This window comes from Cyprinodon variegatus, unplaced genomic scaffold (genome assembly GCF_000732505.1).
Source record: "Cyprinodon variegatus isolate N-32 unplaced genomic scaffold, C_variegatus-1.0 Scaffold73, whole genome shotgun sequence".
Classification (NCBI taxonomy): Eukaryota; Metazoa; Chordata; class Actinopteri; order Cyprinodontiformes; family Cyprinodontidae; genus Cyprinodon; species Cyprinodon variegatus.
This window is the reverse complement of record NW_015150526.1, coordinates 1,250,295-1,274,518: the sequence shown is the minus strand read 5'-3', so window position 1 is coordinate 1,274,518 and position 24,224 is coordinate 1,250,295. Positions and strand designations below refer to the sequence as shown.

At 38.8% G+C, this 24,224-nt stretch overlaps 3 protein-coding genes across 4 annotated transcripts in view; 1 reads left to right on the top strand and 2 right to left on the bottom strand.

The window, feature by feature from the left end:
• The window catches only part of osbpl1a (oxysterol binding protein like 1A), a 28,294-nt gene extending 23,044 nt beyond the window's left edge, over positions 1 to 5,250 (top strand). The window contains exons 18-27 of the mRNA XM_015372569.1: positions 6 to 140; positions 259 to 356; positions 432 to 614; positions 702 to 809; positions 1,047 to 1,136; positions 1,278 to 1,404; positions 3,222 to 3,344; positions 3,412 to 3,535; positions 3,621 to 3,711; positions 4,017 to 5,250. Of these exons, the coding sequence (XP_015228055.1) occupies positions 6 to 140; positions 259 to 356; positions 432 to 614; positions 702 to 809; positions 1,047 to 1,136; positions 1,278 to 1,404; positions 3,222 to 3,344; positions 3,412 to 3,535; positions 3,621 to 3,711; positions 4,017 to 4,119 (1,182 nt within the window). The 3' untranslated portion in view covers positions 4,120 to 5,250. The remainder of the gene's footprint in view (positions 1 to 5; positions 141 to 258; positions 357 to 431; positions 615 to 701; positions 810 to 1,046; positions 1,137 to 1,277; positions 1,405 to 3,221; positions 3,345 to 3,411; positions 3,536 to 3,620; positions 3,712 to 4,016) is intronic.
• A 228-nt stretch (positions 5,251 to 5,478) lies between these two features.
• On the bottom strand, positions 5,479 to 20,732 carry ttc39c (tetratricopeptide repeat domain 39C). Of its 2 annotated transcripts, none has more exons than XM_015372570.1 (14): positions 20,306 to 20,732; positions 19,482 to 19,530; positions 15,747 to 15,875; positions 15,548 to 15,665; positions 15,061 to 15,457; positions 11,485 to 11,653; positions 11,306 to 11,399; positions 11,120 to 11,227; positions 8,852 to 8,961; positions 8,646 to 8,769; positions 8,450 to 8,547; positions 8,197 to 8,301; positions 8,079 to 8,117; positions 5,479 to 6,820 (listed from the first exon to the last, which is right to left on the bottom strand). In XM_015372570.1, exons 1-14 carry the CDS (start codon positions 20,449 to 20,451, stop codon positions 6,731 to 6,733), a joined length of 1,776 nt encoding a protein of 591 aa, XP_015228056.1. In that variant the 5' UTR covers positions 20,452 to 20,732; the 3' UTR covers positions 5,479 to 6,730. The 2 variants fall into 2 exon arrangements, with proteins under 2 accessions (XP_015228056.1, XP_015228057.1); XM_015372571.1 differs by having other exon boundaries at positions 15,548 to 15,662.
• A 1,239-nt stretch (positions 20,733 to 21,971) lies between these two features.
• The window catches only part of lama3 (laminin subunit alpha 3), a 95,233-nt gene continuing 92,980 nt past the window's right edge, over positions 21,972 to 24,224 (bottom strand). The window contains exon 79 of the mRNA XM_015372492.1: positions 21,972 to 23,117. Coding sequence (XP_015227978.1) covers positions 22,975 to 23,117 — 143 coding nt within the window. The 3' untranslated portion in view covers positions 21,972 to 22,974. The remainder of the gene's footprint in view (positions 23,118 to 24,224) is intronic.

Genomic DNA, 24,224 nt, shown 5'->3' with positions numbered 1-24,224 from the left:
GCTAGGAGTTATCAAAGATTGCCATGCCTGTGGTCTTAAATGAGCCGTTGAGCTTCCTGCAGCGGCTTACAGAATACATGGAGCACACCTACCTCATCCACCAAGCTAATGCTGCAACAGATTCAATTGAGAGGATGAAGGTAATAAGACACTCTTATTAAGTAAAGATTGCATTTCAAAAATGTATTTAAATCGGTGTACATCTTATCATCATTATCAAAGAGCCAGGACTTGGCTCTCATATAGAAATGTTTGTAGTGTGTTGCAGCGTTTGCTGTTTCAGCTGTAGCTTCACAGTGGGAGAGGACAGGAAAGCCCTTCAACCCACTACTGGGGGAGACATATGAGCTGATCAGGTACAACCTGGAAATAAACTTTCTGGTTGTTTGTGGACTTCCTGCTATTTTACTAATTTCCTTGATCTCCACCAGAGACGATCTTGGCTTCAGGTGGGTGTCTGAGCAAGTGAGCCATCACCCTCCGATCAGTGCCTTTCACGCTGAGGGCCTTAAGGAGGATTTTCTCTTTCATGGTTCCATTTATCCCAAACTGAAGTTCTGGGGGAAGAGCATAGAGGCTGAGCCCAAAGGAACCATCACCCTGGAGCTACCCAAGTGAGTTTAGCTTGTTTTACTAAGAAGTTAATATTATTTATTAGATTGGGTGATCCCTCATCACTGGGTGATGCCTAATCTTCACAGATATAATGAATCATACACCTGGACAAACCCCACCTGTTGTGTCCACAACATCATTGTTGGTCAGCTTTGGATTGAGCAGTATGGGAACGTGGAAGTCATCAATCACAAGTAAAGCAATCCCCAGTCTTTGCAAAGTCCCTTGCTGATTAATTTGCATGCAATATTTTTCTTTTTTCGGCTCTGCAGTAGAATGTCAATCTACCTTTAAGTTTGTCTGATTAATTTTTGGAATGTAACATGGAATTACAACAGAGCAGAGTGAACAAAATTATAAATTTTGAATGAACACATGCAGAGTGAGAAAAGTGAAAGAGAATCCATAAACAGGCCGTTGTTATGTTTCAGAACTGGAGAGAGGTGCAGCATGACATTCAAACCATGTGGTCTCTTTGGAAAAGAGCTCCATAAAGTGGAAGGATACATTCAAGACAAAAGGTGTCTCATTAAATATAGATATTTGCCATATTGCAAGATAAAATGTTTATATCTATGCTGTCAAAAACAACACCTTTGTTTACAGATAACAGGTTTTAGCAGAAGCTGTGGTTTGATAACATCAGATGTTTTTGTTGGCAGTAAAAAGAAGGTCTGCGCAATATATGGAAAATGGACTGAGTGTCTGTACACAGTCGACCCAGCAAATTTTGATGCCCACAAAAAGATGGATAAAAAAAACTTGGAGGAAAAAAAAAGCAACAAAGAGGTAAGAGTTGTTTACAAATCCAAGTGCTTCATCTAATTGTTTAAAAAAGTTTTAGCTTTCATAAGAGACTGTTAAGGTTTTACCTGGTGAACCAAACTGTTTTCACCTGTTATAGTGATTTACAGACAAGTATGAAATTACAAAAAAAAAAAAAAACGGGGGTTTACTCAGCTCCAGCCTTAAATGTTAAAGCCAGAATATGGATTTTGATGATTCATGATAAACGCTTATTGAGTTCAGAGGCTTAGGCAAGCAGTGAGGAAGTTTAGGATCATCTGCAGAACTTAAACTCTCATGAAACTGTTTGTATTGCTGAATGTTTTTTCAAGCTACACATTTTGTTGACTTGTTTTTAATATCTATGAGAAAGTATCTCATCACTACAGTGAGCCATTCATGCTGTGCATATTCGTAGTATATTTGGCCAGTTGGTTGGACTCTAAAGGCTCTTAATATCCACAGTGGCTGAGATTCTAAAGCTAATAGGGAGCGGTGGAGATATTTTTATGATGGTTTAAAGTGTCAGGAAAATGTGAACTATTGTCAGCAATAGTACTGCAGCTAAATACAACCTGACGTATGTCACCAAAATGATGTTTTCTGCTGCTATTGCATTATGTGGTATGCCAACACAGCAGATGGAGAAATCCAATGCAATGTACAATATACACACAGGGATTAACGTATTCCAGCCCAAGGCGGGATTTCTGGCTCATAGCAATTGCCCATGGGTAAAAAAAAAATAAAAATCACTCGAAAATGAATTGATGGTAAATAAATTTGAAAAAAGACAATGAAAACCCCTCTTGCGTTTGTCAGCCAATGAGCGCTCTGAAACTAATAGTATTAGCCAATCAGAAGAAGAAAAGGGTGGGTCTTAGGAAAGAGTGTACCTCCTCCTCTCGTTTCTTGCTCTAGTCGCCAGATAGATTGTGGTACAATTCTGAAATTCTACATGGAAAGTCACCTTATGCCGTTTACAGTTCCATTCCACTAGAGACGTGTAAAAAGTCAAAAAATAAATACCGGTAAATGAAACTTTGTGTTTGGAGAGAAGCACGATAGAGAGAACGGAATTGCATGGAGTGGGCACAATGCAGTTCATGAACTCCGGGGAAGATGTCACGAGCTTAGATAAAGGTCTCAAAAATAAATGGCGCTGGGCATGGCTGGAGGAGACAGGGCAAGATGGCAAGCCATTTAGCAGCTGGTGCAGGAAGTTAGGTTAACCAGGCGCTTACTTCTGCACACTGCTCCATGAACGCTTAGCAGCAAAACTGGATATCAAATGAAATGTGGTAGATATACAGTAGGTGCACTTTTGCCATCTTCTGGCATTGGATTTTCCATCCATCCATCTTCTGACACGCTTAATCCCAAGTAGGGTCGCGAGGGGTGCTGGTGCCTATTTCCAGCAGGGTACACCCTGGACAGGTCACCAATCAACAAGACAAACAATGATTCCTGCACACACTCACACCTAAGGAGAATTTAGAGAAGGCAATTAACAGGAATCAAACCCGCAACCTTCTTGCTGCAAGGCAACAGTGCTACTTACTGCGCCACTGAGCAGCCAACACTTTCAGGACTTTCAAAAGTCAAATCTACTCTTGTCATTCATGCAATCTCTGATCCCATGCCCCCACACACCCTTGGTGCATGGGTATATATATATATTACTCCACAAGGTTCATAAACTGCAAAGATGGGTTAATAAGGAATCAAATAACTTGATAAATAAGTTTCTCATCATTATGTGAATGTGCATTTTTGGTACGTGAAGGTTAGGCTAATAATTTCATGTCCTGCTTCAACAGCCTCAGAGCAACGTTGATGAGGAGTCAGAAGAAAAGCCTCCACCTGATGCCGAGACAGTTCAGGTGATCCCTGGAAGTGAGCTTATCTGGAAAATTGCCCCTCGACCGGAAAACTCAGCGAAGGTGCAGCGTAGTCTATGGCAGAGATAGTGCTGAGATTTTTGAGCTAAACCGTGTCTCCCTCTTGCAGTTCTATGCATTCTCCACCTTTGCCATGCAACTGAATGAATTGGACAAGAACATGGAAGAGGTCCTTCCTCCCACTGATAGCCGCTTAAGGCCCGACATTCGTGCCATGGAGAATGGAGATATAGGTATCCTGACCCAATTCTTTGCCCTGCTGCAACTCCCTAATTGCATCCCTAGAGGTGGTGATTTTCCTTTATTTATGTGTTCTAGATCTGGCAAGCACAGAGAAGAAGAGACTGGAGGAGAAGCAGCGCACAGCCCATAAAAACCGCTCTAAATCCACTGAAGAATGGAAAATAAGGTTGGTTGGAATAATGATCTAGTTTGGTTTTGATAATCTGTCTTTTTGGGTCTTTATTTATCTTAACACTCCCTTATGTTCTGATAAACTTATTTCTATTAGCAATATTAAGAAGGAGCTCCTCACTTTGCACAAGGTTTTGTTTTTTAAAGCTTTGCTTTCATCTCTGGTCACAGCTTGCACTCATGTGAAGAGTTACACTCTACTGCCCTCTTGAGGACAACCATTATATAAAGCGCTCCCAATTTTTTATTGGAGCTTTTATTTGTTTTTTTCATAGATTTTCTTTTCTCATCATTCTGCAGGTGGTTTAAGCAAGGACCCAACCCTCACAACAAGGCTCAGGACTGGCTCTACACAAAAGGCTACTGGGATCGGAATTACGCTCAGCTGCCTGACATTTACTAAATAAAATATTAATGGATTTCCATTTTACTACCTTTGGCCAACTGCTGCTACTCTGGTGATGCATTACCAGCTTAATTTTGGAATCGGTATGGAAGAGGCGATTATGTTTAAAACTCATTCTGGGGGGAATAAAGTAGATCTATGTGAACAGAAAAAGCACAAACCTCTTAACTTTTTCACTGATGTAAAGGTATAAGCATGAAGTGAAATGACTAGAACATGCTCTAGAGCTACTGAGTGTTGGGTAAATGGAGTGTGTACAGAGCAACCTTAGTTTCACTCAAGTGTGTTCATTATTTCTAGTCAGAGATGAGAACATTTCACATTTCACTCATCAGTGTCGGTACAGTGTGTGGAAATCAGCTCTTCAAGCAGCTTGGCCTGAGCTAATTTCCCTTAAAAACTGCTTTAGCAGTGATTGACGCTTGTGGATGCATATCATTATGCAATGCAGATTTTAGGGTAGATAACAGATGTTCCTGTTCCCCACTTTTTACGATGAGTGGTGCAGACATCTGGTGTTAACATGAATGTGTTTGTTTTTTTTTTTTTCTGTGCTTATAATAAAAGTTGCTATATTTAATTGTTAATATACATATATCCTAGTGAACATGTCTTATTGCTAAATTAATCCATAAAGAGAACTGCTTATACCGTGATAGTTTGGTTTGAAAAATAAAATGATGAAACATCCTAAATGTGTTGTACCCATATGTATTACGGTAATCTACTGACATACTGAAGATCGTCCAATCTGCTGCAGCTATGACTCATTTTCTCCCAGTATTGTCTTTTATTTGCCTCCACTTATATTCATATCAACTCAGACAAATTCCGTCATGAAGCCAAAGATCACAACATGGAGCTGCTAAGATGTTTTTGCGTAGAAGTGATGTTTATTGATTGTGGTTGTTTCACTCACCTTGCCAAATTTGGAAGAAAACTCCTTGACTGGCCTGTCTGTTTAGGTGAGAGTCTGTCTGGGTGGGTTCTTAGATCTTCTACTTGGTTTTTTGAGGAGATTAATTGAATTGTGTTCAATGAAATGTTTGATACACTTTGATGATTTTCCTCTGCTTTAAATGTCTCAACAGTCCTCTCTCCTAGACCTGGCTAATGTTTACAAATGTTCAATAACAAAGCTGAGGCCTTCACAGAACAGGTGGATTAATATTCAGATTAAACACTAGTGGACTTACTGATAAGATGACCATTAAAAAGAATCTTTTCCACCAGATTTATTTTTTGAGCCTCCTTTGCTATCAAAGTGACGAGGGCTTATACAAATACCACCTCTTTCAGCATGTTTTATTTTTTATTTCGAATACCATCAACAAAAAAAGTCAAGAACTGAATGCTTGTTATTTAAGGCTCATGGTACTAGCATTCTATCATCTGACAGTTATGCTGCCTAATAAAAGAATTTAGTTTACCTTTTTTTACTTTGGTTTAATCATGTTATCAGATGGACACCCTGGTATTCCCTTCAAATAAATCATGTAGCGGAACCTGGCACAAATTATTCTGTAGAATAAATTCAAAAGTTATATACCCAAACACATTGGATGTTTATTCTAGAACCTAAATCCAAAAGTAAGGCAAATCATCTGGTTTCATTAAACAAGCAGAAAGAAAGACACCATTTAAAATGTAACTTTTTCACAAGCCTCTGTAAAATGAAGCCTTTTTTAATCTGACTTGAAGTTTAAACTATATAGATCCAAATGCATTACAGCTATAAGGTGTTTCTGAAAGCTAAAGAGATATATTTATATAAAGTATTTCAGAGGCATGACACCATTATGTTTGAATTGTTTACAAATATTCAAATGTATTCTCAAACCACAACAGCAGCTCAAAAATAACTAAGTGTTGCATTAATGCTGTTGCACTGGGGCTGTTTTTGTTTCCTATGGAAGAGGGTTTTACTTGGAGATATGTCTTCAGAGATGTCCTCGAGTTGCAGTAACTGCTCCATTTGAATACCTTCACTCTGCTTTAGAATGGCTTGATAGCTGAAGAAAGTTTGTGTTTCCAACAGTATTTTTATTAATCTTCTAATATACAGTAAAACTTGTTGACAAAGTGTTTTAGAGTGTATTTACACCACTTAGAAGTGGAACATTTCTGCACATTTTTATAAATATGCATTCAAAACATATTTACACCCAAAAAGAACTCTGCTTTAAGTAGGACAATAGTCATATATTATGGCAATGGTTTAGCAAATTCTTTAAAACACAAATGATGAGAAACCAAGACTAAGGTCCTTTCTACTTTAGGCAACAGAAACTTTAACAGCACTTCTTTGCGTTCACAGAATATAACTTTGTTTCTCTAATTACTGTGAACTTTGACAGATTTCTACAAATCTGCCAAATACATTAAACAAGTGCAAACTATCTTTTAAGTCAAACCACTGAGAATAGAAAGAAACATATGTGCTAATTCATTGTGCAGTACAGCTGCAGGTCTGTAAAACTTAATGTTCCACCATGAAACTTTTGTGTTTCATGGAGACCTTTTGACCAATAGACATTCAAATAAAAACACAATAAAACATCAGGGTTCCCACTTGTACTTTGATTTAGTTTAAGATGCTGATCCAATATCAAGGCTGGGCTGCTCCTCTCATACACGCGAGTGCAGAGTGAATCCGAACATGGAGCCTGTTCTCAAAGTCATAGCCAGCGTAGTCCTCCTGCAAAAAGAGATCTATATAAATAATTGAATAAAATTCTTCTTCATAACCCAGAACGACAGGAATAAATCTATAATCTTAACAAAAAGGCAAGTAACTTCTATAGGAACACTTCAGGAATTTAATCAATTATCTTTAAGCAAATAAAACTAGATCCAAGTTGGCCCATTCAAGTTATTTTTTATTATCAATATTTCTACTTTAAATCAAAAAGAATTTCAACTTCATGATTTACTATATTCTCTAAATAAATAACATTTTGTCAGAGAGATGATTCCTTTGAGTAAAACACATTGTTTTATACATTTATCTAGGCCAGGCTGATTTTAAATTAGACCAAAAATCAGACAATTATGTTTTTTTTCAGTGAGGTGGATTCACAGCATCACTTGTGGCAAAAATTATCACTAAGATAACTAACATTTGTTTTCTGAACAGAGGTTTAAATGAAGGTAAAGAAAAAGCACAGATGGCAGTAGTTTTTTTAAATACATTGAATTCAGCAGATAGCAGGCTTTAGGTATTGCAGCAAAAATGTTCTGTTTAATTATTTCTATGGGTTTAAAACTGCCATAGATGGTTAAAAATAAACTCACGTTGTCTTAACTGTCTCATACTTTAGTGTCTAATGATAATATACATGTTAATAAAAAATACCAGTCAGTATAAAGTAAAAAATAAAGTTCCTCCCTGCTTTCTTGAATGTAAAGCTCCAGTCATCAGAAAAGAGCTTTTATTTAAGCTGAGCAGTGTGACAGTGGCCAAGGGCAGCTTCACAAACTTGCCAGTATACTTACCAATACTTCTACTTTATCCGTCCCCTAAAGTTACATATTTCATTGGGTATAAATATTTTTTCATACGACTAATTTTCTGTCCACTAACCTCTTCAGGTATGCAATCAGACTTGAAGAGCATCCGTTTCAATGCACAGCTAGACCACTAAACCTTACACCAACCTCAGCTTCAGTGGTGCAAAAGCCTTCCTGTTTCTTAACATGGTTGTCTAGATAAATGTGTCCTTATGGTTTCCATTTCTGAGAAGTGAAAAAAAGCTGATTCCACATGTTCTTTTAGTCTATTTTAACATGAAATGAATTCATTATAGCTTCTCCAACCAGCTATTAGACTTGTTGTAAATAATAGTCTGATTACCCCAGAACATTTGTTCATCATATTAATTCAGCTAGAAAGAAGAAATTATAAGAACTTGCAAAGCAAAAGAGAAAAAGTCTGAAACAACAAATACTTGAAGTACCTTAGCCTGAAGCATTAGAGTTCGACCCTTTGCTGCAGTCTGCAAAAAAAGTACAAAATGAAGTATTTCTGTCAGGTAACAGGTAAAGCTCACTCTGTAAAACCAACAGAAGCTGTACCTCTGGGGAATTCAGCAGGACACAGGCCATTTCATAGCAGGAGTAGGGCTGGACGTAAGAATTGCACTGACGTCCAACCTCGTCCCTTGCAGCCAGATGGAAATACTGTGGGGGAAAATTTGTAATGGAAAACATGGAAGAAAAGTTCAGCCAATCATAAAATCCATTATTATAGGGTACGTATGAGTGCATGGATTAATTAAGACTCTGCCGTGAATCAGAAAAACCTTGCATTATTTCCTACATGCATTACCTGCACGGCATCTTTAGTATTAAGTAGACATCCGCTTATGGCACCAAGGAGCAGGTTTTTCAGGCCAGCCCATGACGCATCTTCAATCCCCTGCAACACTGGAACAAAAACAATCAGTGCTCTGAACGAAAACCTAACAGCATTCAGAAGAGAGATGGCACCCTCTTAACCAGGTGCCGTATTTTACAGCGTTTACCATGAGTCATTGTTTGCAGGTTGGCAGAGGAGCAGTTGGGGAGGGCTTTCCACAGATACAGAATCTCAATCACCGACAAGATGCAGAGCTCTTTGGATAGACTTGGGCTCTGGAAGTTCTCTGCCTGAGGAAAAATGGGAAAAGGACCAGTTTCAGAGCAAAAAAAAAAAATACAAAAAACAAACAAGAGCAAGATGATTGCTTACCCTCTTCAAGGAAAACATCTCTATTTGATTATTCTTGCGTTTGAAAAGTTTTTGAACGTCTTTAAAGGTAGATATAGCACCCTCCAGATCACCTGTGGCCCCTTGGCACACTGGAAAACACAGCAAGAGCTGCAGGTTAAAGGTCACAACAGAACAAGTGCGGTGCTTTGCAAAAATAATAATGTTACGCAAGATATGTAATGCATAAGCGTAAAGTCTATTTATATTTTGCTACTCTTTTTCTAACATCAAAAATCCAGTGCAACTTATTGCCATCAGAAATCCATATACACTCACTGGCCACTTTAGTAGGTACACCTGTCCAACTGCTTGTTAACACTTAATTTCTAAGCAGCCAATCACATGGCAGCAACTCAGTGCATTTAGGCATGTAGACATGGTCAAGACAATCTCCTGCAGTTCAAACCGAGCATCACTATGGGGAAGAAAGGTGATTTGAGTGACTTTGAACGTGGCATGATTGTTGGTGCCAGAAGGGCTGGTCTGAGTATTTCAGAAACTGCTGATCTACTGGGATTTTCACGCACAACCATCTCTAGGGTTTACAGAGAATGGTCCGAAAAAGAAAAAACATCCAGTGAGCGGCAGTTCTGTGGGCGGAAATGCCTTGTTGATGCCAGAGGTCAGAGGAGAATGGCCAGACTGGTTCAAGCTGATAGAAGGGCAACAGTGACTCAAATAACCACCCGTTACAACCAAGGTGGGCAGAAGAGCATCTCTGAACGCACAGTACGTCGAACTTTGAGGCAGATGGGCTACAGCAGCAGAAGACCACACCGGGTGCCACTCCTTTCAGCTAAGAACAGGAAACTGAGGCTACAATTTGCACAAGCTCATCGAAATTGGACAATAGAAGATTGGAAAAACGTTGCCTGGTCTGATGAGTCTCGATTTCTGCTGCGACATTCGGATGGTAGGGTCAGAATTTGGGGTCTACAACATGAAAGCATGGATCCATCCTGCCTTGTATCAACGGTTCAGGCTGGTGGTGGTGGTGTCATGGTGTGGGGAATATTTTCTTAGCACTCTTTGGGCCCCTTGGTACCAATTGAGCATCGTTGCAACGCCACAGCCTACCTGAGTATTGTTGCTGACCATGTCCATCCCTTTATGACCACAATGTACCCAACTTCTGATGGCTACTTTCAGCAGGATAATGCGCCATGTCATAAAGCTGGAATCATCTCAGACTGGTTTCTTGAACATGACAATGAGTTCACTGTACTCAAATGGCCTCCACAGTCACCAGATCTCAATCCAATAGAGCATCTTTGGGATGTGGTGGAACGGGAGATTCGCATCATGGATGTGCAGCCGACAAATCTGCTGCAACTGTGTGATGCCATCATGTCAATATGGACCAAACTCCCTGAGGAATGCTTCCAGCACCTTGTTAAATCTATGCCACGAAGAATTGAGGCAGTTCTGAAGGCAAAAGGGGGTCCAACCCGTTACTAGCATGGGGTACCTAATAAAGTGGCCGGTGAGTGTATATCAACTGGAGTTCATGTAGTGAAAACCCTAACTAGAGAATTCAGACAGTAAAACACAGCAGTGAAGGCATCATTCTGGTGGAATGTTTTTCATTTAAAAAGAGAGAAAAGCTGTTTAAAGCTGATCAACACAAAGAGTGGAAAATAAAGACAAGCCTGGAAGAATAGCACAGATGCTGCAACAGACTGGAAAATGGTACCTAGTACGTCATCGGGCCTAAAGATACAGTTACCATCAGATCAGAAAACCATCCTATGTTAAAACAGCCCAATCAAAGGAAAATTTCAGTTCCAAGACTTGCAAAGCTACCAAAATACGTTATAGTTATTTGCAATTACATCAGAACAGCAAAGTATGGCACATTTTTTTCAGACTTCTATTTCTTAAAGTATTAAAAAAAAGTTTCTTTCCACATCCCAATAACCCCGTAAGTAATGTTAGTTTATAACAAGGATCTTCTACTCCAGCCCTCGAGATGCATTGTCCTGCACCTTTAAGATGTCTCTTTGCTTCCAAACACATACTCGGTACACATTTAAGTGTTCCAGAGTCCTGCTAATGACCTGATTATTAGACTCAGGTCGGTTGAAGCAGAGAAGTAGTCAAAATGTGCAGGACACCAGACCTCAAGGACCAGCGCTAAAGATGGTCTATAACATGAGATGAGATTGCAACGTGCAAAATGTGGAAAATGTTCCAGAGGTAGAAAAAGTTTTGCATGAGTCATAAGGCTTGATTTCCTTTCTGTATTACCGCCTGTTAGATAGGCATAGTAGCACTGGGACCAGCGAGATTCTGCCTTCAATCGCTCAAAGGCTCTGTAGGCTTCTCCGTAGTTGAGTTCGATCATGCTGCACCAACCTGAAACAGCCATCCATGAGAAAAATTACCAGAAGTGTCACATGTGCAGGTCAAAAACATGAGGTAGAAAAATATTACCTATTTCATATAAACACACATGCTGAATCTCCCTCTGGTCGGAGGCCAAATCTAAGGCGTCATTGAAGGACTTCAAGGCACTGCTGATCTGGCACTGGAAAATAAACAGGAACACAATTGTGTGAGCTAAGGTGAAAGTACAAGAGAAAAGCAACTGATTTCATTTTGAGCGTATTTACCTCAAGGCGTTGAACTCTGCCTTTAAAAAATATGAAGAGGGAGGAGTTTGGATAGGTGGCCTCCCTCTGTTTAAGAATGCATTTAGCTTCCATTAATCCTGCTTGTGTGTCTGAGCCATCCAGAGCAAAGAAGGGCTGAACCACGGTGTGGTACCACAGCAGGGCAAGGCTGAAAAGTGAAGTAGAGAATAAGAACTTATAATCTCCTTTTTTTTTTATTGCTTTGATGATGCGGCCTCATAAAAATGTAACTGATTAGTTATTTAATTCAGAGTGGGGAGATTCCAAATACCCAAGAGTCCTTAAAAACAAACCGACATGGGAATTTTGGAGAACACACTCGTGATTTTTAATAAAACAATTATGAAACTAAAATACAGAAGTGATTTAATAATAAGGCAGTACTGCAGAGCTTTAGTCAGCCGTTTGTCTTTCCTTCACTAACTCCTTTTGCTTTCGTTTTTTTAGTTTAGGAGTTTCCATCAAAATCTTAGACTCCATTCTGTTCCAAGAATAATACATACAGCTCCTTGAAAAGGTGTTTTAACCCTTTAAACCCTTTTTTATGTTTCCCATATTGTTACAAATGCAAATTTCAATCTCTTTCACTGGAGGAACACTATTGCATTGGCAAGACACCGCCATTTTTTAACAATACATGGAGAAAGTATACGTTGGAAGTTGGTTAACTTTCCCAAATTCTTAAAATATTTTATCTTAAATTTTCAATTAAGGCTTAAATTTCAAGCTTTTTTTTTACATTAATGACCCCTGACTGCTGTTTGTAGAGCTTTTTGAACAATGTTCTCAGTTTACTTGATAGTCTGTTTTTGCCAAAACAGTTCTGTCAAACACACACAAATTCATAGCAGAAGTTAGGGGGGAAACATAAACCTAACCTTAGTAGACATTAGGGGTGGAACGATTCACAAAATCCACGGTTCGATTCGATTCACGGTTTCGTGGTCAGGGTTCTCGGTTCGGTTCGATTCGGTATATGTTGATTGTTACACCGAAATCCCATAAAAATTTATGTAATTTATGAAAAAATCCCCCAAAAAATAATGGATTGTAATTATTTTAAATGATCCGCGGAAACCCTGGATCATTTCCGTATGTTTTGCTGCTTTGAATTGAATCATCTCGCGCATGCTCTCTACTATCTCAAAGGGACTCAGAGGGGAGCGGACGGGAGCCACAGTGGGGGCTGTAGGCTTTGCTTTGAGCAGCCGGTCTGGAGCGCAGCGGGGCGGAGCGGGGGTTGCTGACGGAGTATGAGGGATTTCGGGGTTAGCATGACATGTTGGTCATGTTGCTGTTAGCATAAACAAAACGCGTTGCACAATGCTTGCACACTGTTGCACTTTTATCCACAACTTTCTTTCCGCCCTCATCGTAGGTCACTCTAAATGCAAAGCGCTCCCATACAGCAGACCTATAAAGTGCTGCTGGCGCGTCTTCCAACTCCTGTTCTTTCCCACTCGCCAGTCCGACACAATTCTCCACAACAACTGATTTTTTTCCCTGCTACACCCGGCTAAGCTGCTTCGCTTCTTCTTCTTCTTGTTTACTACTAGTGGTTGGCTTTGGTCGCAGTACCGCCACTTTTTGCTCTGGAGTGTAAACGGTTCGCCTATGAGAAAAAGGAGCAGCGCATGAACTGAACGAAACACACGCGAATCGAACCAGGACAGTCGAACCGAACGGTTCGGACGGTTTTCATAAATCGTCCCATCCCTAGTAGACATAATAACTGAACCTAAGTGAATACCTTAATTGTATCCTCTCCTAGAGGAACAGCCCTAAACCTAACATTGATGGATGAGAAACCCAAACCAAAGGAAAATGGACTTCATATGACTTCAATAAGTTCCTGTTTGGAAACGTCTTCCGGTAAGTACTACCAGCACTGAAATAGCGGCGCTCTGCCCCTGCAGTACAGTAGTCTTGCATAAAAGACCAACACAAAGTTTTGCACAGTTGTAAGGTGGAAAGAAAACGATCGCAAAAATGCATCTATTCTGTAAAGGCCCCTTGAAGGACCGCCTAGATGAGGACAGCGTTAATTAGAGAAGAAGCTCTTTGGCCAAATTCCACAGCTCAGGTGGAAGAGTCTGCTAGCAACAAATTTTTTTTTAATCTAACCACCTCAAAAATCTAGAATTTATAGACGATCAAAAAAACAACCAAAGCTTAAAAGGGAACCAATGGAAAACTAAAAATGCTCATCACCCTGAACATACCATACCATGACCCCCTTAATGCTTTGTGATCTAACTTTGTGTTCCATCCTCCTCATGATCAACCAACTGACTTGGAATGGGGGCTAAAGTCCCTCCATCAATATTACTGCCCTGATCCACAGCGGAACGGTGTCACTAATCGAGATCTACTCTGAACTGTCAGGACAGGAGAGAGTTTGACACTTAAAGAACCAAATACATTTCAAAGGCCTGCAGGAGCAGTACAGAGTTTTATTATTCCCATGAGAAAGTCCTCCACATGTGTTCTGGTGTATTTCTGAAAAAAAAAAAAACAGCCTACCAACTTGAATTTTTCTTTTTTTAAACAAAAAAAAAAAAACATTAAAAGAGAAACAAATTATATTTATGTGAATAGATGATGTGTTATGCCCAACAATGTCTGGAAAGAGCATGAAGTGAAGCAACCTTTCTGCAGCCTGAACCATAGTTGGCCCAGGCTGGCAGCAGTGACCAGTGTGAGTGAGCTCCACTGTAGTTAGTGTGATCCCAGTAGAGTTCAGAAGAACGGTCTAAGTTATAAACCACCATTCTCTAGTTCTATGATCACAAAGCATGCAGTATGAGCACACATAGCCTGTGAACTGGACAGGTCAAGTTGTACAATGTTTAAGGACTAGGAATGTAAATTATCCATTAATGAATTAATCTAAAGTCAATTGGTCGCATCGACCATCTAATCATTATTTAAGACGTAGAAATTGTCTTAAAAACCAGATTTTCTCTTGTATTAAGTTCGGAAGTTGAATGTTTGTTTACATTCCTAATAAGGACAAAGTTATCCCTGTGCTATGTTTAAAAATTTTGTTTTTATTATTATTATTAATTTTGATCACCTAGCTGTTTTGGTCTAAATCTAATCTAAAGAAAAGTTTGTGGCAATGAATTTGTTACAGAACTGTGATATCGATGCTATTGTTATAATGGATGCTTTATGCTGTGGGCTTACGATTTCATAGCAGAAGTTAGGGGAAAACATAAACAAAAAAGCTGATTAAAGTGGATGGGAATCTTAAGGAGCTTAAACATGACAGTTGTGGTGGAAAATGATCCTGAACATACAGCTAGAACTCTAAGGGTTTAGATCAGAGATGGCTAACTCAACCCATAAGGAGCCGCTCCCTGGATGTTCAAGGCCTTCTACAGTGAGCATAGACTCTTGGAGTTCACAGCTCTTGAACAGAACATACATTTTGACTTCCACTTCACATCTATGTATCACTCTGTGTTGGTGTCACATGATATGTTGCATGTTAAATGGCTGTGAATACTTCTACCAGGCGCTGCAGTTAAACATGCTCACTCACATACTCACGTAGCTAACGGGGCCTTCATGTCCTTACTTTCACTGGCATAAGTGAGCGCAGATAGGCCTTGATGGCGGTCTCCAGGGAAGCCCAGCAGGTTGACGATCTTTAGCAGATGTGGCGGCACCATGGAGATACACAGGTGGAAAAGGCCATAACCAAAGCTGACAGAACCTTTCAGCCGGTCCAGAACCTCTGGGCTGATGCCGTCCAATCTCTGGGACCGACCGGGTCCAGTTGAGGAGGATCGGCTGCTGTGGGATGGATCTGAGGTGGACGGCAGAGGCACTGCTTGCTGCTCGGACGCCCTCCTTCTGCTGCCTTCTTGAAGTTGTGTGATGTCATTGTAACATTTGTTATACATCTTCCAGGCTTTTCGGAGGATCCAGCCTCCTTTGATATAGGCTGGAAGAGAGTAATGGCTGAGCTCAGTAAAACTTCATTCAGTATTTAAAATATGACAATAGTTTTTGAAGTTATTCTCCGGGATATTACCTGACAACTCCTGTTTGATAAAAGAAAGGACTGCAATGTAAACCTGGCAGTCTGCTATGATGATTTGCCTCTGCAGCCGGTCCAAAGCAGCCATCCCCGACCTCTGGGAGTCTACCTGCTAAAGCACATTAAACATCCACTCCAGGCTCTTCATAAATATACATGTACAGTAAAGCTATAGATTAGGAAGGTTACTCACACTCCGTTTTATCTTGTTCTTAATGGTTTCAATAACGCTGGCATTTTCACTCTCACACAATCTCTCTGTGGATTTGAGGTCATCAAAGGCCGTCTGCATTTTCTCCTCTTCAAATGTCATTACAGCATTCTAAAAACAAAGCACAAACAGAAAATGGTGACCTGTGACTTGTTTAAGAGAATAATAAAAGTTTAATTATTTGATCTTTGGATGAGTAGCAAAGCTACAAAGGCAGGAATACAATTAAATCTTTTATCTTTTAAAACTTAATTAGATTACAGAATGGGGAGTCGTATGTCTTGTATATTTTCTGAAAGAATCTTAATAATTGCTTTCTCTAAAGATCCTTTTCTTATATTCATCAACAGTATTTAGCTCTGTTTTTTTCCTCAGTGTATGAGCTAAATGGAGGATTGTGTGTAAGCATATTGTCACTATTTCAACCAACAATAATAATTCTGTAGCCAAAAACAGGATGATGTTGTTTGAAATCTAACTTCAGATAGATTGAAGGAGAAGCTTCCATTTACAGTTAAACATTTTGCCAACATACTGATTAGACATACTGATAGATCGCCTATGCATGCCAAACCAATGCTGTCCAGAAGAAGAGCAGAGATGACATCATATGCTTGAATTACAACACCTTTTGTTTTCTAAATAACAATCCAAAGAGAGACACAGCTAATCACAGAGCGATTTTAAATCTCTCAGGTAGGGTGTCAGTTTGTTAGGTCTCTTATATAGTGCTCTCTTAAAATTCTCTCTCGTCTTTCTCCTTCTCTATTGGCAAAGTGCTTAAGGAATCCATATTCAACCTGGAGACGTCCTTATCCCCATTTTCACCTTCAGACGCCAATAGGGTAAGCATGAAAGCCTTAGAACAGTGTTTTGTACCTAATACCATAAGGTTTTGCTGTTACCTAAAGCTTAGTTTCCTGTACGTAGTTTTTACTTTGTGATGCCCATGTGAATCCTCTTGGCTCCTTTGGCATTACTAAAGAGCATTAGGCAGGTTCTTTATGGGTGCAACTCTCACAGACTGCTTCAATCCTCAACTAAAAAGTAGATTTTCCTTAAAGAAGAAAAACCCTTGATGCTTTCCAATGGTAAAAGATTTGTTGCCAATAAGCATCATTATAAAGAAAAAAAAAATTATTGATGAAAAATTGATTCCCTTAATTTTTGTTCCAAGTTTGTTTAAGAATAATGTTCCATCTTAACATTAATCCATCCAACCATCCATCCATCCATCCATCTTCTTCCGCTTATCCGGGGTCGGGTTGCGGGGGGGGTAGCAGCTTCAGTAGGCAGGCCCAGACGTTAACATTAAACTAGTTTTAAAGAGGCAGGTTTAAAGTAAGCACTTCTGAGTTTATCTATGTAACTCCTTAATCAAACATAAGCAACATCTTTAAAGGTGTCATCACGCAGAAATCTGACTTATGAAGCTTTAAGTCGTAGGGAAACGGCTGTTCCAACTGTTGCATTTCCGAATTCTCCCAAGTGGTTCCCGACTTTACACGAGTGAATAAAGTGAATGTGATTGGTCGTTTATCAAGGGGGTGGGATTGTTGTGGCGGAAGGTTTGCAAGCAAGTTTGGTTGTGGCCGGAACTTGCGAACCAGTTAGCAACTTAGTGCTAGTAGGTTCCCAATGTGAAATTACATTGAGAACAAGTAGCACTAAGTTGGGGACTTAGAAACGACACTGTCAAGGAACGCTATGGACAGCAGAAACATGCAAGAGGAGGAGAGCTTTGTGTCAGAGGTCGTGGATGAGTCTCCTTCGTCATACATTTTTTATTTAGAGGAGAAAAGCGGGGACGAAGTTGTTGTGGAAGAGTACACCAGGGCGGCAGATGCTTTGTTTAGTGTAGAAGGCTTACAGCCGTACATGTTTGAGCCCTTGCCTCGCAACGCTGCCAGTTCTGTTAGCTCTACGCCTGCCGAAGACACAGACATTTATCTCCGCCAACACTGGGACGTAACTCAATGGTAAAGTTCTCATTTATTCTCATTTTTTATTTCAACCGTTGCATATAATAGATGCGACATACAGTATGAATCAAGATGCTATGATCGAAAAAATTTGATTGACAGATGACCGTTGATAAATGATTGGCCGAATTTAGGTGTGCAGACTGATGTATAACTAACTGGCCTGCATAAAAGAAAAAAAAAACAAACAGATTTTAAGACGGGATTTTTTCTTAATTAGAAATTTTCCAAATTTTGGGATAATATAATCTGATAAAGAGTGCATTTATATACATGTTTAAGCCAGAATGATTTGACATTTAAATATGATGTCCCTACTACTTTAAGCGTAAATTCAATCTGGAAGACACTTGTCAGCTTCAGCTGAACCACCTGTGATATCCCTCATTTGGCTCCAGCGAATCAACTCAGGGGCCAAACCTTCTCTGAAGCCAATCACCTTGCAAGGTCCCCTTCATTTAGCTCCTGGCATGCAAGCTTTACTTTCACCTACCTCCATCCCATCTCCTCCCTCATTCTCAGACTTTTCCCAGTGTCACTCACCCTCTGGCTTATTCCACCACCGGTGTCCTGGACCTGTGGGGAGACTACTCTAATCCTTTTCTAGGTTACTCCTCCAAGTGTACGTTGATTCACAGCATCAAAGTCTTAGGCCAAATTACTTATTTCGTTTATATCATTGTCTGCTTCTCTGTCTTTAAATCCCAGTCGGTCTCGACAGATAGCCGCTCACACTGAACCTGGATCTGCTGGAGGTTTCTTCCTGTTAAAAGGGAGTTTTCCTCTCCACTGTCGCTACATGCATGGTTAGTGCGAGGGATTGCATAGAGTTAAGTCCTCGCAATTAGCTGGTTTTCCTTAAATAGAAATATTTTTGATGAATATGATTGAGTAAACCTGTATAAATAAATGGAATATTTTCTAATTGCATTTTGTCCAGGTTGAATTTGAAGTTACACCATTTGTGTTGGTATTGGGCTTCATTTAAAAACTATCAGACAATGCGGAGTGTGAAAGTGGCTTGTTTTTCTTCCATGTGCGCTTTTTGTTAGAACGAAAAAAAAAACTCTTAAAAGGGTGCAGTTTTGCTCCTCCTTCATGATTCACTTTCTTCATGGAAGGATGCTAACATTAGCCAGTCTTTCTTTCACCACGCCTGTCTCTTTTGCACCAAAAAGGAAGGTATTTCAATAATCAGGGAGTTGGTAAGTGATGCTACTTCTTTAACTATTTACCTATTGTGCGTTGCTAAAGCTAGAACTACATGAACATGCATATACACACTCACTTTAAATTCTCATGCAAACCCTTAAGAAAATAAAATGGGTATGAAAAGGGCCCCGAATTAACTCTATTTAAAAATAAGTTCCCCTAAAAATGACTGTATTAGTAGAATACTAGGTTGTAACTTATTTAATTTATGGAATTAAGTTGTAAATAAATTAGTAAATTTTAACTTAGTTCTAGTAACGATTAAACCTTCTAAAATTTGATATTTTAAATTGGATTATTTCATATGGTATGGTTTGAGCGGTTTACTATACGTTTATAAGGTTGGCGTTGAGCTAGAATGGATTTTTTTTTACATTTAAATTCTGTTTTGTTTCACTCTAAATTGTAGTTTAAAAAATGTCAGCTTTTAAAAGAATGCAAATGTTATTTTTAAGGTTAAAATGAAAATCAAAAGGCCAATTGGGATATAAAATAGATCTTCACCCTCAGCTTCTCTACTTACCATAAAACTCACAAAACTTGCTCCAAAACTCATCAAAGGACTGTGGTTCCTGAAAAAATAAATAAAACACAAGTTAAAGGGTCTTTGTAAAAATGCATCCGATCCAAGCAACCATTCCAACAACAAATCTATTTAACAGTCAGGTGAAACACTGGTGTGAGCACAGGGACAGATTTCATCATGTCAAGGCCTATTGCAACTGAATAGCAAAGCTTAAATGCTTTATGTAGTTTTAAAGAGGGAAACTCTCTGGATAATGATTTATGCTGCCAAGCATTTCACTGTTTCACTTCCTTCCAGGTTTGCTTGCTGATGCTGTCAAAGCAGGATGACACTTGGTGCTTAAAGCAATTAGTGGGACTTGTGACATTTTGCTTTTCACCAGGGGTCAGGACACCTATAGGGCCACCTTCAGTGGAATCAACATGTAGGCTTAAAGATACCAAGCTCTGGAAATAAATACACATCCTGAAAACATGTTTTTAAGCCTCCCACCTCTGATGCAGCCTAAAGACTATCTTAACTTTACAAACATATAAAGTAAAGAAAGTTAAAACAACTACAACGCCCTGCTATCAAACACAAACCAGCTGTTATATCATTATTTCATTAGATATTTGTCCATAAACAGGTTTTTCTGGCTGCCAGTATTTTCTGTTGGAGTTAAATAACACTAATCCAGCTTGTGACCAAAATATAAGGTGCTTATATAAAGTAAAAGCAACATGACTGTTTCTCATGCCTGTTGAATTCTTCTGGTGTATCAGTTGACAGATCTGCAGGCAGCGGTTGAACCTGAAAGCTGTCTGAAGACGCACACAAACCTGTATGTCCTGAAGAGCTCATCACTTTCCTTGAATCCGTTGTTGAGCAGCATGTTGATTCCTTTCAGAGCCAGCTCTGCATCATTTATCGCTTCGGTTTTGTCATTCGCGGAGCTCCCGGGAGCTGGTTCTGTTGGGTCCGCCATTAGGACACCCGAAGCCGCCGCCGCCGCCCGGGGAGGTCGGTATCCAAGAGGTTGTGTAAAGGGGGTGGCTCCGGATAGTTTACTCACACATTCAAAACAGCCTCAACCCGTGGCGCAGATATGGACGGTAGCTGTCATGTCTGCGTTGTTTATATTAGCAGACTACAAACCCATAGAGGCGACATACTTCTTGACATAACGGCTACTGTTTGTGTGGGCTGACCGCTGTTTCGTCTGAAGGCTCGCGCCGCTCTGTTCCGTATTGTGCCGCCTGTCTGGCCGCCCCGGTTCCTGTGGAGACAGGAAATGTGCTGCTTTCAAGTGCATCCGGAATTATCACCTTCCCACAGAACTCAGCTCTCCTATTTTTCTTAACATAAATTTCAAAGCGAGTTCTTAATTGGTGTAGTAGCAGTTATTATCAGTGGGTTATTATCATTATTAATTTGTTGTTGTTGATTGGTTATCTTGTGTTTTCCAAAGGGCTAATGCTTCATCCCAACATGTAAAAATCCCCTGAAGCACAAGAGAAACAGTGCCCCCTGCAGTCACAGTATATCACTGTATGAAATATGGATACATGGGAAAGTTTATTAATTTATATAGTTTTATATTTTTCTCTTTTTTGGTCAATTTGTCTCACAATCCTAAAATAAGATAAAAATCAAATTACATTGTCTACTCAATCTGTATTGACACAAGCTAGAATTTTAAATCATGTTTTTATATCTCAAAACAAAGATTAAACTTGTTTTTTCATTCAGTTGCCTGACAAGTCATATATAAACATATATTTAGAAGCTGAATTTAATCTGCTTTAGCTGATAAGCCAATATTATCACAATTTCAACAATACCTTACCCAAAGAAACTATGTTTTTGCTACAGTACAACATGAAATGATGACATACATCCGACATTTAATATTCAACATGTTAAATATATTGCAATATTTCACTGAAACCTTGCAGATATCTATGTTGTCATTTTTTACATGCAACACTAACTTCCCATTTTTGGTTGCAGTAACATGAAACTAAGGGACACTTTCTTGTCTTTAGCCAATCTGAATTTATCTGTCTTTGCGTCTGTCAATTTGTCATTGTCTTTATGATATCACATGAGGTGCAGTTTGTTGCTGAAATAATAAAATTTGAATGATATAAATTGAATACAAGTCATGGATTAGAGGACAGTTTAAAAACATTACATCTAAAAGCCACATGTTTAATAAGTTTGATCGGGTTTATTAAATCGCAATTATTAATACTTCAAACACATTTTACCATAGCAACTAAACAAAGTCTTTGAATCCTTATCAAAGCGATTTACTCTCGCACATCATTCAAATGTTTTATTATAAAGAAAAAAGGACCAATAAGAGGGATAATTTATCAAGATCCGACCATATTGTTGAATGCAATTCTTTGTTCTAACCACAAAAACCGAGCTAAGATATCTAAATAATTTTTTCTGATTAAAACATTAAAAGAGAATTAAAAAAGCAAAAACAACCTCAAACACAAATCAAAAAATCTTTTATTGCCACAAACTATAAAAAAAAAACAATCAAACACGTTTATAAATCGGTCATTATAAGGCAGGAATGCATGTCCAAATACGTCTAATTATACTGCATTTTATCATGTTTCTCGATAATTGTAGAATGAATGTAAAAAAAACAGAAAAGTAAACACCTGCTGGGAAATTTCAAGCATCTTTAATACATTTACTTCTGTGCTGAATTGCATTCAGCTCTTTGGTAATGGTCCCAATTTATCACTGACCAAAGCTATGAAACCTATGCTTATGGCACAAATTACAGGTTACTTAACAGGTAAAACGAATAAACAGAAATGAAAAACCATGCTCTTTCATGACGTGAGCAAAAGGCACATGCAAAAAGGAATGCAAAATGGCAAGGAAATTCAGGTAAAATGTGAGGAACACGTGTGTTTTAAACCAGTTACAAAGCAGAACTCTACATGCAATTGGTGGAAATAAATACATCATAGCTTGGAGACCCCTGAAATAGCAATGACAAGCACCGCAGGTGTAAACATAATATTTCTAGAATAAAATTTGAAAAAAGAAAAACTACAATCCAACAACAAAGCTAGTAATCTTCATTGCAATTGCAGCACCATCTGAGAAGGCAACCTCTGTTCTCTTAAAGTGCTGGGTTCTTCATAGTGAATTCCCCCCATCAGTCAATCACCAGTCTTTTCAGTAGCATTTGGTTGTTGACAAATGATCAACGGAGACATGCATCTACTTGTGTTACAGTTGGAAAATGTGTCCAACAATTGGTGCCATGGTTTGATCACAAAATAAATACAGAAATGTTTGACAGAGGATCCTGTGAGGTGAATATGCTACTCACATCTCATGTCCTCTCCCCCCCTGCCCACACTCATTCAGAAACACACACAGACACATTCTCTGTCTTTTAACAGATTGCACATAGTGGGTGAACAAAATGGTCCCAAGCTTTGTTCAGTCATAATGCGGTGAGGTGTGTTGCTCAGCCTGGACACTCCTTGAGGTTGACGGGGCCAAACACACTTGATGACCTGTGAAAGGAGACTGATACGTCGTTGATCTTCATGTCTTGAATACATCCCACAAAGGATGATTTAACAGGAAGCGCCTGTTGCATCAATGTTTCTGTAAAAACAAGCATGCAGTGTGTAAGTAAATGTATGCACTGCTGCATTTTTCTAGACTTTAATGTTTCTTAAAGTGATTTTATGCAAACAATTATACTTATGACAGCATTAATGCATGTACAGGTATGTACTATAGTACAGTAAGTATTCCAACTAACACAGGGCCTCTATTGTGGCAATTTTAGCAGGAAAAAAAAAGAAACTTTGAAACTGATTCTTCTTACATCACAGTAGCATATTCTCACACTGAAACTTTATATTTAATTTGTTCTATGTGTGAATATTACTTATTTCTTGCTTTATTTGTTCTGATTGCTGACTGAAAAATATGAATGACATAGACATCCTATTTATTCATTCAAAAATCTGTACAGTACAGCGCTCTGCCTAATTAGTGTTTTGTTGAACAAAATATTTATCTATTAAACTGATCAAGTATATTCTTAATGTTATGTATTAGTAGATGTAAGTGTGTGAAATATGCCACCAATCAGGAAGAGAACAGTTTCTTGTTCACATATTTACTAGCAAAATATTTGTGAAGTTATTGGCCTAATTGCGTTATTACAATGCTGAAGAAATATTTTTTAAATCACTTTGAAAATAGCTCAAATTTACTTGTATTATTAGAGATTTGTATCTTTTACCTCCCTACCCTCATCCTTACTTTGGTGACCTTAACTCCTTGTCCAGCCTTTTTTGTCCCAGTTTCAAGGGTTTATACTTTTTAAGTGTTGTCTAATGATAGACATGGATGGCAAGTCACTTTATTTTATTAGTCACTTTTTGACTTATATACTTACAGTAAGGGAAACAGGATGTTATTGAAAACTAAATGTTTTGGAAACCAAGTTTAAAACATGAAAGTGTAAATTACAATTATGCCTTATTTATATTTTGAATTCGTATTCATTGTTAGGCATACTGTCAATGTTGCACATTTGATTTAAGAGAAATATACAGCTAGATAGACAGACAGACAGACAGACAGACAGACAGACAGACAGATAGACAGACAGACAGACAGACAGATAGATAGATAGATAGATAGATAGATAGATAGATAGATAGATAGATAGATAGATAGATAGATAGATAGATAGAT

Excerpts from the sequence above, each read along its gene's own strand:
- ttc39c (XM_015372570.1), bottom strand. The coding sequence starts at position 20,451 with ATGGCGGACCCAACAGAACCAGCTCCCGGGAGCTCCGCGAATGACAAA. Across the intron at positions 11,228-11,305 it reads TGTGTGTTTATATGAAATAG|GTTGGTGCAGCATGATCGAA; the intron begins GTAATATTTTTC and ends TGGCTGTTTCAG. Across the intron at positions 8,770-8,851 it reads AGATGTTTTCCTTGAAGAGG|GCAGAGAACTTCCAGAGCCC; the intron begins GTAAGCAATCAT and ends ATTTTTCCTCAG.